The 19,219-nt window shown below is 33.1% G+C and overlaps 2 protein-coding genes and 1 long non-coding RNA gene across 6 annotated transcripts; 1 reads left to right on the plus strand and 2 right to left on the minus strand.

Annotated features, from left to right (window-relative positions):
- Positions 7,523–11,273, plus strand: LOC109363013 (squamosa promoter-binding-like protein 13A). 4 transcript variants are annotated; one of them, XM_019609164.1, is made up of 5 exons: positions 7,523–7,750; positions 7,886–7,930; positions 8,337–8,847; positions 9,528–9,661; positions 10,514–11,273. In XM_019609164.1, exons 3-5 carry the CDS (start codon positions 8,411–8,413, stop codon positions 11,131–11,133), a joined length of 1,191 nt encoding a protein of 396 aa, XP_019464709.1. In that variant the 5' UTR covers positions 7,523–7,750; positions 7,886–7,930; positions 8,337–8,410; the 3' UTR covers positions 11,134–11,273. The 4 variants fall into 4 exon arrangements, with proteins under 4 accessions (XP_019464709.1, XP_019464712.1, XP_019464710.1 ...); XM_019609167.1 differs by lacking the exon at positions 7,886–7,930 and having other exon boundaries at positions 7,523–7,753; positions 8,341–8,847; XM_019609165.1 differs by lacking the exon at positions 7,886–7,930 and having other exon boundaries at positions 8,301–8,847.
- LOC109363014 lies at positions 9,519–10,507 on the minus strand. The gene is made up of 2 exons (XR_002109468.1): positions 9,803–10,507; positions 9,519–9,730 (listed from the first exon to the last, which is right to left on the minus strand). It is a non-coding gene; the product is annotated as an uncharacterized LOC109363014 (long non-coding RNA).
- LOC109362802 (gamma carbonic anhydrase-like 2, mitochondrial) lies at positions 12,728–16,076 on the minus strand. The gene is made up of 2 exons (XM_019608823.1): positions 15,617–16,076; positions 12,728–13,404 (listed from the first exon to the last, which is right to left on the minus strand). The coding sequence occupies exons 1-2, from the start codon at positions 15,999–16,001 to the stop codon at positions 13,028–13,030; spliced, it is 762 nt and encodes a 253-aa protein (XP_019464368.1). The 5' UTR covers positions 16,002–16,076; the 3' UTR covers positions 12,728–13,027.

A 19,219-nucleotide genomic window follows, 5' to 3' on the forward strand; every position in this document is an offset into this window, starting at 1 on the left:
ATTTGCTTGCAGCAAAGAGGGTGTTAAGGTATGTCAAGGACACCAAAGATCATGGAATCTTCTTCCCATTTGGCACAAAGGAATTAGAACCAGAACTTCAACTTGTTGGATATGCAGATTCTGATTTTGGAGGGGACTTGGTGGAGAGGAAGAGCACCTCTGGTTATCTGTTCTTAATCAATGAAGCACCTATCTCATGGTGCTCATCAAAACAGAAGGTAATTGCCCTCTCATCATGCGAAGCAGAGTACATCTCAGGGTGTTTTGCAGCTTGCCAACTGGTTTGGCTTGAACAACTGATTGCAGAGTTGAAAACCAGAATTTCAGCTCCTCTACAATTGCGAATAGACAATGTTTCTGCAATAAATTTGGCTAGAAATCCAGTGAGCCATGGAAGAAGCAAGCACATTGAAGTGAGGTTTCATTTCCTAAGAAGCTTGGTCAACAAAGGAAGAATTCAGATCATCCATTGCAACACAAAGGATCAACTTGCTGATCCACTTACAAAGGCACTAAGGGGAGAAAGAAACAGTGGTAAGAACGATCCAGCCTTGTAGCTAGAGGTCTCAATATTGTAAATGATTGTTGAGATAAACTAGTATTAATTCAAGTTGTAATTGATTAGGATTGATTTGTAATTGATAGTTGAAACTTGCCTAAAAAGGAAACTTTTTAAATTTCTGTTAATTCAGTTATGGCAGGTTTGCTATATAAGGAAAGTTTCCTTTTTCTCATGGAATAAGATTGATGCATATTCATTGATATTTTTCTTCTTCTTCCTAACTCTAAATTCTCTCATCCTCTGAACTTTCTTTTCTTTCTTCTTCTTCTGGTTTTCAGTTCTGTTTGGTTGTTCAACAACAACACAAACAATCCAACATTATTAACTCTTTGAAATAATAATACAAATGAATAATAGATGAGAATTGATTATGTATAAATTATTACATTGACATATAGTTGATATTATATTTTTTTTGGAAATGGTCATCTCCTAGAGAGAAAAGTGATATTTTACTCTTAACTTCAACTTAAAAATATTATTACAAGTGTAAATAGAAGAATATAGTAATTATTGTTAAGTGTCATATTGTGAAGGAAATTCATATAAATTTTGGGCACTTATGATGTAGTTATGATGAAATTCATGCACAACTCTAAAGAATCTAGTGTGATTAATCTTGTTTAAGGACCTTACACGTTTTTGTGTCAATTGTAGGAGAACGAGGAGTAGAAAAAATAGAAATTGAAGGAATTTGCGTAAAGGGAGCTATAGATCCCTAACCCAAGTGACAATTGCTAATTCAATGAAAAAAGCTTAAATCATTACTTATCCCTCGCTCAAGCAAGGGGACTGTCGCTCAAGCGAGGGGACTGTCGCTCAAACGACAAATCCCACTTTTGCAAAGGGGGGTTGATTCCTTGTTGGAAACCCCTGGCTCAACTCTTGCTACTAGTTCAAATCCTAACCTAGTTTGTCAATCAGTTGGAAACTCCATACTTTATGTGTCAGCATCTACAAACCTTGTATCAACTTCTTCAGATTAGTCCTCAGGTTCAGGTGTGGAAACAACCCTAACTTATGTCATTTCTTCCTCTACTACTGAACTAGATACCTCAATAAAAGCCCCAACCCCAGCTCTTAGGCTTTGCTCTCCTGGAGCTTCACCCTGATCCTCTACTATTCTATTTAAGGCAGTTTGAATAGTAAAGTCTTGCGTTATAAACGCATAAGCAGGTAAAGAGTACATGTGTTGAACTACCAAAGAAGTAAAAAATGAAGAGAAAAGTTGTGGGAACGACTTTAAATCCATAATTTATTGTATTTTTCATGATTAGAATGTTGTAATGGCAATGATGAGTGGTTAGTTCTTTGTTGTTGGGATTTTAAATGTAATCTTCTTATCTTGTACTCCTAGATTCAATTATAATGTATTTGTTATTTGATTTTGGGAAGTTTAACCCGTTTTTATTACATGAGTTTAATTAGCTACTGAATTCTAATTCTTGAGTTCAAGTTTAATTGGAAAGTTAAATTTGACACATGATTTAGATTATCTTCCTTCATACATCATTGTTTCAGGAATGAATAATGATATATGAATTGCTTTTACATTGTTTTTAATGCTAGTTAATGAGTCAATTAGCCAAAGAATTGGTAATTGAGTGATTATCTAAGGATTTTACACTCAAGGAATTGATGTAAATGAATTGCCGAAAATGTGCATCAGAATCAGTAACTTCGCAAGTTGCTTTGAATTGGATCTATGGATGTCAAACGGGAAAGATGATGAATTTTGATCTCAACTCTTTTAAATTCACAGTTAACCTTTTATTTTAATTTAACATTGTTACAAAACTATTATCAAATTATCAAACAAAATCGTGTAAATAGTTGCTCAACTAATTCTTGTAGGAATTAGTGTAAATTCACTCTGCTTCCTGAGAACGATATCCCAATATTTTACCAAATTTTATTACTTGAATGATACGATGTGTTCTTCGTTTCATAAAATATCTAACAATCATTACATCTTATTTTTTTTCTTTTTGACAATACTTCCCTCCCCCAACATTAGAGAGGACTCAAACTAAGCATAATGATCATTTTAATATTTTAGAAAGCATTTGGTGGTAATTTTTAAGACGCCTAGCTAATTTGCTGATTGATGTATTTTGAAAGATAAATATGACTATATATATATATAATTTTTTCAAAGTAAAGACTTGATTTTGTCCTGAATTTTTTCTTAATCCAATTTAGTTTTTGAAAAAAACAATTTACCAAGTAGTTCTTGAAGATTTTCTTCTAGCAATAATTTGGTCCATGAGACAAGACTAGTCATATGTTGTTTACTGACTTGTTTGATGAGATAATTGTATCTCTCAAAATAATATCTTTCAAAAAGTTAGGTCCTTAAAAGTTTTGGAAAGAGTTGGGTGAGTTTGTCACACCTAGAAATTTGTATGGACTATTTTTTGATTTTATTTTACAAGTACCATATGTTGAGCATGAAATTTTAGAAATTAGAACGAGTATTCAATTGATATTTCACTTAATTGTATTATATGCTTTTTTAAATGATGTTTCTCTATAACTATTATTATTTCTTTATTCATTTTTCTTCATTGCATTAATATTTGATGCATTAGGCATAACAGGTTGATGCATGTATAATGTCTACATACGTCTGAAGCTTGCTCTTATGTTTGTTACAATGCATGCTAGATTGGGATTTCAGTTTAAATTTGTTTACTCTAGATAATCGTAGCACTAGCGACTCTTTTGTTCATTTATTGTTAAACAGACTTGATTTTTCTTATTTCACATGAGATGATTTGCATATGATATGGATTAAGGATTTAATATGTACATGCTGACAATATAAATGTTTTTTATATTATCAGCAAATTATATATTATTTATATGTTAATACAAATCATATTTGATACTCAAACAGAAGTAATACAAATCAATTATAGATGATGTGTTGACACTATAATTTTTTTTACACTACCCGGTGTATAGATTTTAAACTCCTCAATTAATAGCTTCAGGTGGTGTAATTGTTCTTGAAGATGAGAGAAAAGTTCGGAATGGTGTTCCCAATTGGAGGTATACCGAAAAGAATGCAATGTTTTTTGAGAAGCAAAGCATATCAAATAAAAATGTCCACAAAAAATCCATAATTGTAAACATGAGTGAAATTCTACGTATCATGCTAGTTGTTGGCTTACAAAAATCTTAAGGATATTTGGATTTCTATATTTGTTTTGTGAAGTATATGCATGCATGAATATATAAATGCCCATGTTGGATAAGAGATCATGCATAGTTATTTTCTTAAAATGTGGGTAGTAAGGAGTCAAGTACTCTAGTGCCAGACACAGATCCTTCCTATCTTCATCGTTAGGAGAAACTCATTATTCGTACGTGAGACAATTATGTATTTTATGACTATATCCACCATGCTCACTACGTACTAACCTCTCAAATTCAAAGCAACATCTATTATTCCATAGAGCGTAAAATAATATACTATCAAAATGTAAAAATTTATACACAGATATCACATTATTATTTATTTTGATTATTTTTTCTTGAAAAGTCAAGAATTATTAAATATCAATTGTGTATGATACAATAACAATATATAAAACTCATACACGATCACTGCATACATATTTTTCTCAATTCCATGATGCATGACAAATTGTGCATCATGAACTTTGATTGATAAAAAACATTATCTATTATCATCCTTTATTACCATTTTAAAAATAATTAAAGAATGTAATATTTATGCGTTGTTAGTGTAAATATTTATACATAATCACTATATTATCCACTATTTATTTGAATTATTTTTTGAAGAGTCGATAATGATTAAATATAATAGATGATGCAATCCACCATTCATACTATTTTGTTACATTCCATTAAATGTCTTTACAACAACCAAATCAATTTTTGTGAACCACATTTTTTATGAACAAAAAATAAATAATGAGAAGGCAAATTCAGAGTGCTGATAAGTGCAGACTGTGCTGCAAACTAAGCAGCTGCACAGCTAGGCCCCATCATGCAAAGACAATCAACAATAATTGACTAACCAAGGCCACTCCCATAATGTTGATGCATGAAGCTGCAGTGACTAGTCGCAACTCACTCACAGCCATTCCCTATACAAAGTTCCACTTATTACCTTATCAGTATCGTAATAATACATAATGTTGTGCCATTTTTTTAGATAAAGGTTTTAGTATATTTTAATATATATTGTTCGGTATTAAGGGTTTAATAACATTTTTTAACCTCTACCTTATTTGTAAGCCGTGTTATTAAACTCAGATTGATCAATAACTCAGTCAAGATACTGGGTTAATGAGTCAATGGTTTAACCAGTGGGTTAATGGTTAGACTGGTTAACTCGGTTTGTATTAAAAAATCTAAAAAATTCATAATATTACGTAATAATATTTAATAACGGTATACTCAAAATTCAAAACATTACCATGCATAATTAAACAACAAAAAAGAACATTTTACTACTATAAAATGACACAAGTAAGTTGATAACATCATCAAACAACAAATGAACTATGTTTTAACTACAAAAAAACATATAATAAGTTTATAATTTATGGGAGAAGATCCACTTACTCCAAGAAAAACTTACTTCACATTCCTAGCTATCAATTCTAAGGAAATCCAATGATTTGAACTAGTGAATATATCTATACCATTAGATTTATAAGTTTAAAAAACTTATTTTTGGAGTAAGTGAATTTCCACTCATAATTTAATTAAACAATGCAGATTTTGTTATAATATAAATTAACAAATGACAAACATAACTATAAATAAGTTAAAAATACTTGTTTTTCACATAAAAACGACGTCAATTTGGTTGTTTTAAAAAAAAAATTTGATTGACTCGGCCGGTCCAACTTGTCCAACCACCCAAGTCACTAATTTTAGGCTTAAATTGACCAAGTCAACCTAATTTAATGCAAAATTGGTTAGACGAGAGACTCAGACCGGTTAGATGTTCGGTTCACGGTTGAATTGGTCGCACCGTCCGGTTCAAGCTGAGTTTTATATAACCATTTATAAGTTTTAGCTTCGGTTTTTTATTTATTAAATGATTCCTATGAAAATATAGTATGGGGAATAAACTCTCATTTTCCTTAAACATGTCATAATTATTTTTTGTTTTTACAAAGTATTTTTGCTGTTAATTGAGTGAAAAATATTTTAAATTAGTTCAGAGGTTTAAATATGGACTTTTATAACTTTCATTGTGGCCGGATATTATTATGCTCATGAAACTCTAAAAGCTTTAACATTGACTCCCCAAAATTTAAAACCACATGAAATTTAATTTGACAATTTATATGTATAAAATAACTAATAAGATGTAAGGTCCCACTAGATTATCATAATGACCAAAATATTAAATGTTTAATTATTGAGAGTGATATTTATTAGGAGAAATAACCATGTATATTGAGAGAGAGTAATTCATTACTTATGAGGTGAAGAAATATTGGTAGTACAAAAAAATTATTAGGTATAAAATAGAAAAACAATGGATGATTATGGTACTACATTATTCGATTAGGATCTTCCAGAGTCTCTACCTAAAAACAACATAAAAAATAGAATGACAAAACAATTTTATCATTTAAATATAATAATATGATACTTTTTACCCTTAAATATAAATACAAAATCAAGAATTTATATCTCTATTGTGATTCTTTTCCAACATTTTTATGTATATGGAATATGATCATGTGTTTCCATCCTACCGTTGATCTGTCTGAAACTTCATTTTGGTAAAATATCAAGATTTAAAGGAATGAAATTTGTTTGGAAGTTACTACTAGAACATACAAAATAAATTAGTTCCTATTAACCGTGAGATAAAAATAGAGACAAAAAACGCATACACTCTTAGAGTTTAATATATTACACTTCATTGTTCATCATTTATATTTAATTGTTACTTATTTTTTAAAAAAATATAATTCAAATGAATGATATATAATGACTTCACATAATATAATGTTATTATAAAAAAAAATATATGATCACGTGTTTGAGGTGTTTAGCCATATGGACGTTTCATTGAGTGTCGTAGCTGTTGTGGCTTAAATGAGGAAGGAATCTAAAACCTGGAGCCCCCAACATTAATGGTGAACGTCTACTCCAAAGGCCCACTATCAGTATTCATCATTAGCCTTCTCTGGTCAATATAAACTACACTCCAACATTATTCACACAAAGACCTAAATACATTTTTAAGATTCTTTTTTCTTTGTTTCCATTCAAACATGCTCACAGCTTAGCTTAGGTTACTAATTGTTATCATTGTAAATTTTGATCTGCTTTTTTGTTTTGCTACCCTACTCTGTCTCCAACGGTTGTTGTAGTCTACTATACTAGCAAGTTTCAAGTTCCAATTTCCAAATTTCAAGAAATAACAAAAAATAATTGAATAATGTTATATCCTTATTATAAGTTAATCTAAAAATTCATCTATCTATATGAATTTGATAAATTAATATTCTTGAAGTATTGAACTCCAAAGTACTAATGAATTGACTGACATGAACATTCTAGTGTCAATATAGCATCAAATAAATTTTTTCGTTATTATCTCATTCGGGAACTAATTTTTTTGGGGTGCGTGACTATCCCATATCAACTTGAATTTGATGTAATATTATTTTTTTTTATCTAGGCTAAGTTGATATATGTAACTTTTTTTGGGCAAGAGTATTACAGGATAATTTATTAAAAGATATATGATTTTCATAATAAAAACATAAAAAGAAAAGAAAAAACCCAAGGGAAAAACATGCTATGAAAATTGAAACACAATGGCACATGCTTCATCTTGAGCATCCATTCTTTGTACTTCTTTTTACTGACTAATAAAAGTTGAAAGCAACCAACAGCCTGTCCTTATTACATATATCTTATTTCTTTCCATTCTCAACCTATACATACCCTGATGAAGCCCTATATTTGGTAAAACACAATTCTTCAATATATTAAAATATTCACTTCAACTTCTTAAAGGGAGCATATCAACTAGACCCTTTATTGAGTTCCATTGCTATTGTTCTCTCTCTCTCTCTCACTCTTTCTGTCCTCCCTGAGTTTTATGTTCAGTTTTCAATACATTATCCTTACTACTCTCTGCAATCCACAATTTCATATCCTTAGGTGGCTAACAAGGTATGCTTTATGTGGTTTGTTGATAAAACAACTATCTTTATGTCCTTTTATATTATTTTTAAAAACAAAAAAAAGGTAGAAAAAAATCTAGCTCATTAATTTAGCTATCCACTTTATTCATGGAATCTATGGCAGGAAGTGGTTGTGAAGGGAAGAACTAAGCACTGCAACTGTTTTCTAGTAGTATACTCTTCCCTCTTTCAATTACCATTTATTGTTTTAGGCATTTAGTTCCTTCATTATTTGTTGGTAACTTCCTGTTTCCTTGGAACTCTTACAAGTTGCATATTCACTGGCTGCTAGGTAGTTAGTTACTCATTAATTATGTATACTTAGCCATATGATGCAGGTTTGTTCCTTTTCTTTTTCCTCAAAAATAGGGACAAAAAAATGTCTTATGTTGTGTTGTATAATAATAATTTTATATTTATGTCTGTCTAGTTTTTCATAATCTCTATCAGTTGTCACTTTAAGACTTTGGAGTTTCTTTAGTGCTTTTAATTGAAGTTTGGTTCAGCTTCTTTCTATTAATGTCTAGTCTTGCTCACAGCTTTATTTTCCTCTTGTTTTTCATGCAATTGAGAAGGGTGAACAAACAAACATAAGAGGGAGTTTTTGTGGAACCAACCAGAGCTGAAAAAAGTGGGAAAGTCTTTTATTATGGACTGGAATTTGAAATCACCTTCTTTGGATTTGACTGAAGTGGATCAGGGATCAACTTTTCCCAGCATGGAAACAATGGATGAAGGGTCAAGCAGGTTTGGAGTTTACAGAGCAAAAGGGGAGTTTTCTGTGGACTTGAAGCTTGGTCAAGTTGGGAATTTTGGCGCAGAATCAATGTTGTCCAAGCCCAAATATGCTGCTTCTGATGCTGGACTTTCCAAAATGGCATCAACCTTAGCTTCAGGGTCATCTAAGAGAGCTAGAGCTTTCAACAATGGGAATCACACAGTGACATGCCTTGTGGATGGGTGCAATTCAGATCTTAGTAATTGCAGGGACTATCATAGGCGCCATAAGGTGTGTGAACTTCATTCCAAGACTCCACAGGTCACTATTGGTGGCCAGAAGCAAAGGTTCTGCCAACAGTGTAGCAGGTTTGTGTACATAGAGTTTCTTTTTCCTTCTAAATTATCTTTATGATCCTCCTAATACTAAATAAAGAAAACATTAAATGAAAAGTGATGCATTCATAGTATTGAAAATATAAAAAAAATCAACAATTTATTTATTGTCTAAGCATGAGGATTGATTTGGAAGATTTAGAATTATTCGTGTGCATATATGTGCCTTACTATAATTTTTTTGGGTATGATGCGTCCTCTTTTTTGATGGATTTCCTCTCTCTATGATTTCTTGATATTGTGCATAATAGACACATTTAATCTGTCTTATGTGCACCCTTATCCATTATTCATGTTAGCTTCACAAGTGCGCTTGCCCATTACTGTCTTTTGCTTTCTGATACAGTTAGAATAATACTAGCATCTTAGTTTTGCTTCTTTAGGAGAAGTTGAAGCATAATTCTTAACAAAAAGAATCACAATGTCCTCAAAGATACCTTAATATTTGGATACTTTCCTTGTTGTTCTGGAAAGTGTGTGAAAAACACTTGTTTATGGTTAATTTAATTTACAATATCCATGATTCTAGTTCTAAGAAATGTTGTATAATTTACAATACCACAACAGTTGTTGGCTAATCTTCATGACACAATTCCATGACATATTACATGCCTGAAATTCTTCAAATCCTGAACCTTCTTTCCTTTGTGCAGGTTCCATTCACTGGAGGAATTTGATGAAGGAAAAAGAAGCTGCAGAAAACGCTTAGATGGACACAACAGAAGGAGAAGAAAGCCCCAACCAGAACCACTCACTCGTTCCACTAGTTTTTTGTCCAATTACCAAGGTTAGCTTCCAGTTCCTAGCTACCATTATCTTTAGTGGACCCATGTGTGCCTAGATTTGGAGCATACATCTGCTAAAGATCCCACATTGGTACATAAATATTAAAAGGGTAAGGTATAACACAATTACATAATGCACTCACCTAGTTGAGTCCTCTGCCACCATCCCTTATTTGGGCCATTGATGCCCACACTCTTTTGACAATCTAGTGGCCACTAAAATAACATGTTAGTACACTTAAGAAAAGATAAAGGCTTTTGCTTTTAAGAGAGTGAAACAAGCTAGTCTATTATCTGTAAGTAGTTTATCTATTACTGAAATATAATCTGTGACACCTTGAGTTTCTTAGTTTGGACATAATTCCTTCACAATAGACACACATAATAGTGCCTTAAAGACGAAGTGTAGGGGAGCCAAAGCTAAACCTTTTATAATAAATATTTTTTAAAGCACCTATGATTTGTCGTTCTTTATGCAATTATCATTTTATAATTTCGGACTATAATGATAATTTCATAAAACCAAAGGAGTAATATGGAGACCATGTCTTCATAAATTCAGGGATTAAAATGGTGCTTTAGTCTATATATTGAATAATCCATAATTCCCGATGATAGATAGTTTGCTATTCTATCAATCCAAAAGACTATCTATTAAGTGAGAGAGCCTCGTGACTTATATACCACATTGAATTTGTTATTCTACTCAATATGAGACTTCTAACATAATTTTTTGGAGGAATTATTAGGTGGTATGAGATCAATATTCCCAAATAGATCTAATCTAGACATGCCTAAACTTTAATGTTACAAATGAAATTCAATGTCTAAAACTATACTAGTACTTTTTTCAGGAACCCAGTTGCTACCTTTCTCAGGTTCACAAATATACTCTTCTAATACTATGATGAATCCTGGTTGGAGTGGAGGAGTTGTTACTTCATCTGCAGATGTTAGACTCCACAGCCACCACCAACAACAAATGAATTTCATTGAGAAACAAGACCTTTTTCTTGGATCTTCTCCAACCAGCTACAAAGAAGGGAAGCAACTGGCATACCTACAAGGTGATCACAACCCTACTGTCACACTCAACAACCAAAATACACATCATCTTCAGACACTTCTCAGGACTAGCCCTTACTCAGAAAGTAGTGGAGGGTTGAGATGCAAAATGTTCTGTGATGATAGCCTAACAAGTTCTGTTCATGACTCTCCTTGTGCTCTCTCTCTTCTGTCATCACCACAGACACACAACAATTCTGGAAATGGATTGAACCAAATGGTGCAGCCTCACTCATCATCACTTATGCAACCCTTAGGCCTGAGTCTGCATGATAATAATAGCTTGGAGTCTGTGGACCCAGTTTTGGATCCTAATGGGAGTGACCATTGTTCATCAATGTATAACATTGGCTCTAATGGATCCCAGGGGAGTGATGTTCCTCAACTATTTCCCTTTCAATGGGAATAGAGAATTTTATGAGTAGGGCTCATCCTTTTGGTTGCTGATTTAGAATGAATTCTTTCCTTCAGACTATTTAAACTATCATTTTATCTTTTATGAAGGCAATGGTTTATCATATAAAAACAAAAACCTTGTGTGGTTTTTTTTTCATGTCAAAACTGAAGGGGTTATTACCCTGCACTATCCACTATTTATTGCACCATTTTCCAGTATTTGAGTCCAGTGACTTCATCATGATCAATTCATCAACTTGGGTAGTTAAATAAATAATGTAAGCTTGACATTTTAATTATATTAAAGTGGAACCAAAACAGAATTTAAAATTGAAGTTCTCCGGTTAATGATAATTTAGATGATTAAGCTTATCTCATCTTTCTTTACAATTTAAGTGTGCATTTTTAATGACATGTATGATTTATACAACTTTAGGTTAATGTCCTGATCTCTCACTAATTAGTAACTTTCTAGCACACTATAATATATGAAAGTGGAATCGTAGCATTTCACATCACAAAATGGTCCACTCGTATGGAAACAGTACTCATAATTTACTAACATACCCAGCAAACAAAAATAAGCAAACCTTAAAAATATCTTCTGACTTTGCAAGTGGAAGAGACCACCTTAGTTATGATGGCCTTGGACCAGCAGCTCCTAAGTCCTAAACACGATGAGACTTAGTGTTATCCCTTTCTCATTTATGCTAAGCAGCACTGCAGGTGGCTCCATTTCAGTTGCATGTTATTCTTCAATGGTGTGTACGTTGCACAACTATGTAGGTAACACTATTGACTTTAATGAGGTCTGGAGGATTGGTGGGCCCGAACATAATAGAAGAAGAGAAATTAAAATGAAGAATATATATTTTAGAACCAAATCTCTATACTATTTTTTGTAGGATACTAAGTCTAACTAATTGAGCTTACGCAAACACTACGAGACTATGAGAGGTGTTCTAATATCTTAATAAATAAATAAATATTGAAAGGCCACTACCGTGAGGTGTTAACAAACATTGCTTCTATATATAAGTTTAATGCCGTGCTCAAAATTAGTGCGCCTCCTTCAATTAGAATCGGAGAAGCAACACAGAGAAAGAAGGTTTCGACCAATCAAATAGAATACATAAATTTGTTACTCCTGTCAATTAGATTGTCGGTTACAATGCATTTGATTCTTCAAAGATTTCTCTATACGGATTGGGTCCTCTAAAGTTGTTATGATCACAACCTTTCATTTAGAGGAGCTAATACCTAAGAGCCAAATGGGAGAGGCTCCTTGGAGTTCTAAATGTATATGAATCTAGACTAAATTTTGATTTAGATTCGTTCATTAATTATAAGGATCTCAATAACTTTCAAGATTTGTAGAGATATACTTCAAACAAGCCACTCCTGATCTCTGTCTATATATTAGGAACGAAACAAAGAAAAAAACTAAAACCCAGGATACATGTATCCTAGGCAAAATAACTTTATAACTCAAATGAACATATGAATCTTGATTGCATGTGCCTTGAAACAGATAAACGACCAAAAAGTTAGTAGTAAAGACCAAATGGGTGATCCAATCTCAGATGAAAGATACAGACAAAGCAGCATTGTTTGGCTATCCACTGCCATTTATAATTTATTATTGTGTTTCAAACAAACAGAGCACAAGACAATGAAGGAATAAACAGTCAACCAGTCATATATGGAGCAAAAAATTTCGCCCATAGATCCTAAGATGTATCTCATTCTCTTAACAGGTTACTCCAGCCAATTATATAGGACATGATATCTTAAGCCAATACTTTCAGAAAAGAATACAAAAAAAGAAGCTTGCTCTCTGTTCAGATTCTTATTTCCTTACAAGTAAAACTCCAACTAACAGATACACTGAAGAGTTACAACAAAGCTCAAACAGAAATACCCAAAGACTTCTTGAACTTCTCAACCTCCAAATATACTGTGGAATAGGGGAGGAACTCTGAGTGATAATCCCTGCTCAGATCATTTATTGCAACAGCAAGCTTGGGGATTTCTATGATTTCTTCATGGGTCAAAGTCCTAACAAACCTGGCTGGATTTCCCGCCCAAAGTTCACCTGTTGGGATTCGCCTTCCTGGGGGAACTACTGACCCAGCTTCAAGGATTGATTGTGTCTCCACCAATGAACCTTCCATGAGGATGGAATGCTGCCCAATAATGCACTCGGGCTCAATAGTGCAGGATCTCAACAGGCTGTATGCCCCAATTGTCACATACCGCTCTATTAAAGTGTCAGCTGGAAGGCCTGATTTACAGAATAAAGCATACGCAAAAAATAAGGAATACATTCATAAATCATAACATGGCCAACATGAATTTTCAAGGATCTCGAGTTGCATTTGGAAAGAGCGCTGTAAATTAGGTAAACCAATCAAAGGAAAACAACTGTGAAGAAGTAAGTTGATCACTAATTTCACTTACAAGTTACAAGTAAACAGCTGAATCAGAAGTTTGACCTGTTACATTCTAATTTTTTAAACAACTATCACAAATATATATAAAATCAGCTAGCAATGGCAAAACACGTAGAAAGAAACGGGAGGATCAGCCATCACATTAAAGTATAACAGACCAATAACAGTGTCTGATTTGCAATAACTTCATAATTTGGTTTGGGACACAAAAGCAACTTCAAAATGTATTGAAAAGGACATAAACATCTGAAAAGTAGTATAGATCAAAACAAAATTATCATCACCAATAATTAAATACAAAAACACACACTCGTGACTTGAGATTCAGTTAACTGGCCGTAACTTTGGAGAATACCATCCAACTCATACAAATTATTATCAAGATTAAGGCATTTGGAAAGTAAACTGATCAGATCAAGCAATCCCTCCCCACCTCTACTATATTTTTTATTACACGGGGTGAGTCTCGCACAATGCAAGGTTCCTTACCTTGTGACATGGAGGTCATGATTTCAAATCTTGGAAACAACCTCTTCACTTGCGAGGGTAAGACAACTTAAGTCTACCTTCCTCGAATTCCACTAGGTGAGAGAATCGTGCATCACGGCACCATTTTAATATTTTTTATTAGAACGCAAAAAGAAATTGTCTGGTATCTATGAGAAGTATCTTTTGATATTATCGTTTTGATCAAGTGTTAACATGTGACTAAAGGTGCGATGGTCCAAAATTCTTTTGGTAGTATGGTTGGTCTGGATGCAGGGGAATGAGAAAGAAAGATGTGATTCTGTGATGTAGATTCTATTAAAGACTCAGCATCAGCAAGATAATTTACCAGTTAACACTATAATAGCATCAACTAGTGCATCCACTGGGAATCTACAAAGAAAGTATATGCTCAATCTAAGTAGTCAATAGTGCTGCAATAGCAACTTACAGTGCGGCATAGCGTCGCAGATCCAATTAGCAGTTGAGGCGGTCCACAATAGTGGTCGCTATTGTGGGTTTAGCAGTGCTTTGCGTCTGCTATAGGGACACAGGCAAAAAAATCTCAAAATGCCCCAAAATTTAAAAGGTGGACAATTTTTTAAGGTACCTTGGGTATTTTTTGCCCAACCCAAACCTAATACTATTAGGGTCTGAAACTGATAAGTGTTGACATCACAGAAGCGGAAATACAGCCCTAGAAAATCGTTCTCTCACTCTCTTCTGCTCTTGCTCACCATTGATTTTATGGAGATATGACTTAACACTCCGAACACAACCCAAATTTAATAGGGAAAACCCAAAACCCACTTTGAGGTTTTCCTCAATTTCAAATATTGAGATCGTGTTTAATATAGGTGATACCCGACCCCTAAACACATACTCAATTTATATACTACATGTGAAATTATAGAATTATCCTATATATATATAGGATAACAAATGTACAAACACTAAAGGGCAAAGGGGCCCATTTAAATGATAAGTTGGGATCATGTTTCAGGTTGGGGTTGTTACAGCTTCAGAGATGCCCAAATCCCAACGGGGCAAGGATGATAATCTTATTTTAGTCTTGCTGCATTGGATCGGGGTTGGTTAAGAAAAAAATAAAGTCTCCATCCTCCGGGGAAGAGAAAATACCAGAAACATAAATTAAAGTTATGCACTCACATTTCCATCTTCCTTTTCTCGACAATTTTCTATTAGACACTTATAATTTCTGGGGAAAAAAAGTAGTAAGCAATTGGCAACTATTAAATATATGATCAAGAGCCCAGGAAGGAAAATTAACCACATTTATAAGTCAACGGCTTCAAACTACACCAGATCTGAATTATAGGAATTTCATATCAGATTCCAGAACAAGCCAAACATAAGGAAACATAAATAAATAAATTCACAATTCCAAGGCAGAAACAAAATTCCCATAATTTTGATGACACGTTTCCACAAAAACAAAGCGATCGAAAGCCACGAACAATTGTAGTTTGAAACAGAGAAACGAATGAATCATAGAAAGAAGCAAAACCTAACTAACTAACTAATTAACTAACTAACCTGTGGGAGAAGACCACGCGGCGTGAACAACGGAACGCTCCTGAACGTTGGAGCAGAACCCAATGTTGATCTTATTAAGATCTCCGCGGATGACAGTGCCGGGCCACACGGAGGCGCCGTCCCAAACGGTGACTTGTCCGGCGAGGACAACATTTGGTGCCACGTAAGCATCGACTGCAATTTTAGGGAGCCACTGTCCCAACGGGATTATCTTCCTCTGCCCTCTGTAGTCCCATTTCACCCGATCCTCTGATGGAGTGATTGATTTCGATGCCTCTGTCGCAAAAGCGCGTTCAGCACACGCGAGCTGTGGTTGCAGGTTTTGCTTTGAGATTGCATGCGCGGTTCTTAGGGCTCTTCTGGAGAATCGAGCGAGAGTCGCCATGAGAATGTGAAGATAGGTGTGAGAGTGAAAACAGTGTGAAAATAATCAAATATGTAAGATCACGGAAGTGGGTGCGTTTGTGGACTCAAAAGATGAATTGGGTATCTGAAGCCCAATATTGTTAAACAACAAGAACAAAGTTGAGGTCCACTCCTTCATAAACATAAAACCTGGCTTTCATTTCAGCAAATGACACTACCATATAATTCTACAGAGAAAGGACTCAATTTCGTACCCAAAATATTATTTTTCTCACCACAACATCTACTCAATGGAATCATACGGAATACAAAAAGTATCAACAACTCACAGATCTAGTGTATAAGATGTTGTTAGATCTATAAAGAAAATAAAAAACCAAATATTTGATTCTTATAAAAAATATTTATTGGGAGACAAATAAAATTAGTTCCCCGTAACAAGGTAAGAAATGGTACCAAAAAATACAGTAGACAAAAAGTAGACGTTTTTTTTTTATGAAACCTTGTAGAAGGTTTTTTTATAGAGTAAAATCTATACACTATTAATTTAAAAATTTATACACAAACATCACATTATCCACTATTCATCTTGATTACATTTTTTGAAAAGTCAAAGTTTGTTAATATCAATGGTAGATGATGCAGTGACAATGTATAAAACTCATAACCGCCTAAGCATATATATTTTTCTCTTCTTTAAATATAGAAATATTGAGTGATATTAGCATTCCCTAAGTGCTATAGCAGAGTAGTAATTAGGGATGACAAAAAAAAGTAGACTGTGGGTACTCATGGAAATACTCGCAATGGATACCCACAATAATAGCTTATAGGTGGGAGTGAATTTTGTGATACCTGCAAATTTATATATTTAGTTTTTAGTTAAATTTTTATATATATTTATTATTATTTTAAGATTATTATATATTTTATTATTATTTCGTAATAAATTACACATATTTCACTATGATCATAAATTTATCTTATAAATATAATATTATTCATGTAACAATTATTTTTACATATTGATTACTATAAATTATATAAATATATAATTAAAATTAAAAACACGTTGGGTATCCGCAAATACGCGAGTCCGCCCGCGCCCATTGCCATCCCTAGTAGTAATAATATACTATCCCATAAAACCTCGTCCACCATAAGAAAGATAACACATACCACTTGTAAAATAATAATTAATAAACAAATAATTATTTTGTGACACATATTATTTTTCTTATACTATAAATAATTATATCATTTTTATTTGCAAAGGCTACTCTTAAGATTACAATAAATAAGACCAACTCGATATTTGTTCAAAACTTGACTACTTATTTAGTTTGATAAACTTAGTTCACAAAAAAAACGAGTCAAATTTGAGCTAAAAATAAAATTCATCAAATAAACTTGAGCTGAACTTAAACTTATATATATAATAATATTAATTTTTTTACATATTAAATAAAAAATTATAATTCAAGTTGACAAAGTGGATCAATCGAGATTATAAGTTGAATTGAACTCTTCGCAAATTCTTTCACAAACTTTAATCGAATTGAATTCAAGTTAGAAACATGTCTCGTTTTGAATTTTGAGCTTACTAAATTCTTATCAAATTAAATTAAGATGAGCTCTAAATGCAAATGCTGTAAATTGGATCGGATAATCGGTTCATTTCAGTTTAAACTAAAGCCAAGGCACTTATAATTTGGTCAGCCGAACTAGAGCAACCCATATTTATTTGAGTTGGTTTGGTTTACATCGGGTTGAATTCTTTTTTTAAAGAGAAGATCAGCTCAGATCAACAAAATCAAAAATCAATTCAAAACAATATTTTGGTGAAATTTTTTATTTGTTACAAAATCAAACAAATTAAATATCATTAGTTTAGATTTTATTCTACCTTCAACCCAAACCAACCCGTAAATAAACCTGGAATTGAAAACAAAAGCTTGAGCTTGATGTGCTTTAGGGGCTTTTCATGCACTCGGGATACTATAATTCTTTTGGTACTGTTCGAGATCCTAAATTTGAAGTACCTATGGGCTATTCACTCAAAAGTTGTAACAGGTGCTTCAAATTCTACCAACGTGGAAGCGAGTAAAGAATGGGAAAATTTGGAAGTAACCTGCTAAAAAAATAAGAAAAGGAAACAAAATAATCACTAGCTAGGTCCCATCTCTATTCCTCACCACTGAAGCAAAGCAGAATCATGCCGAATCTCACTGGCGTCATTGTTTCACGGATATGTACAACTATTTTTTTTTTCTCTCGTTCAGATAACTCTTTATTTTCTTGTTGCCTCAACAAATTTGGTTTGCTTGTTGAATCCAGAACTATAGAAGGACTTATTACCCCATACAAATTACTCAAAAACTTGAAATTCTACTCTTTAGTGTTTACCTTCATTAGTGATTATTCCATCATTGATTTAGACTGTAAGGACTCTAAGGAGGTCGTTTTATTTTCAATAATTCGATTGTTCTGAAACTGAACTCAGAAGTTATAGCCAAGTCATGGATTCAGCTAACTTATTGTGCTTGTTCCGTTTCGTATATAATAAAGTGCATCTCATGATTCAAGGCGATGCAACTTTCATTGGCTTTACACACAGAAAAACAATATTTTTTTGTTTTCATTTAACAACCACCTAAACATTGTAAACCAGATCCACAATACTGAAAAGAAGGTGGAAAAGTAGTGCATTTATCAGAAGTAATAATTTTCACCAAACCACCATCCTAAAAGCAAATAGAAGTTAATCAAGTTAAGCTAACAAGGGATTAGAGAAAGTTTCAAATTACCAAAATAAATTAGAGATAATAATACATCACAAACTTACAAGGGAATGTAAAAACTAAAGCAGATAAATAAACCTAACAAAAACAAAAACTATTCAGATCCACCAATTCATTATTCTTCCATTTAAATCGGAACCAAAATACAAAGTTACCCGGTATAGATATGAACCCCAATGGCAATAAGAAAGATAGTGATGAGGCCAAAGTAAATGATAGCATGAACCAAAATAGAAGCACCACTAGTTTGCATATTCCCAAACTCAACAACTCTTCCTCTCCCTGGTATCTGAAACAACAGCCCTGGACTCAAGAGCACGAACAGCACCACTGCTATCACTACTGGACCCCAATCAGCCATTTCCACTCCACCCTTTTCAGCTTTTGCAGAGAAATTAAAAAGGGGATCTTGTTGTGTGAGATAAAAAGCACAAAA

This window comes from Lupinus angustifolius, chromosome LG12, assembly GCF_001865875.1.
Source record: "Lupinus angustifolius cultivar Tanjil chromosome LG12, LupAngTanjil_v1.0, whole genome shotgun sequence".
In the NCBI taxonomy this organism is placed as follows: Eukaryota; Viridiplantae; Streptophyta; class Magnoliopsida; order Fabales; family Fabaceae; genus Lupinus; species Lupinus angustifolius.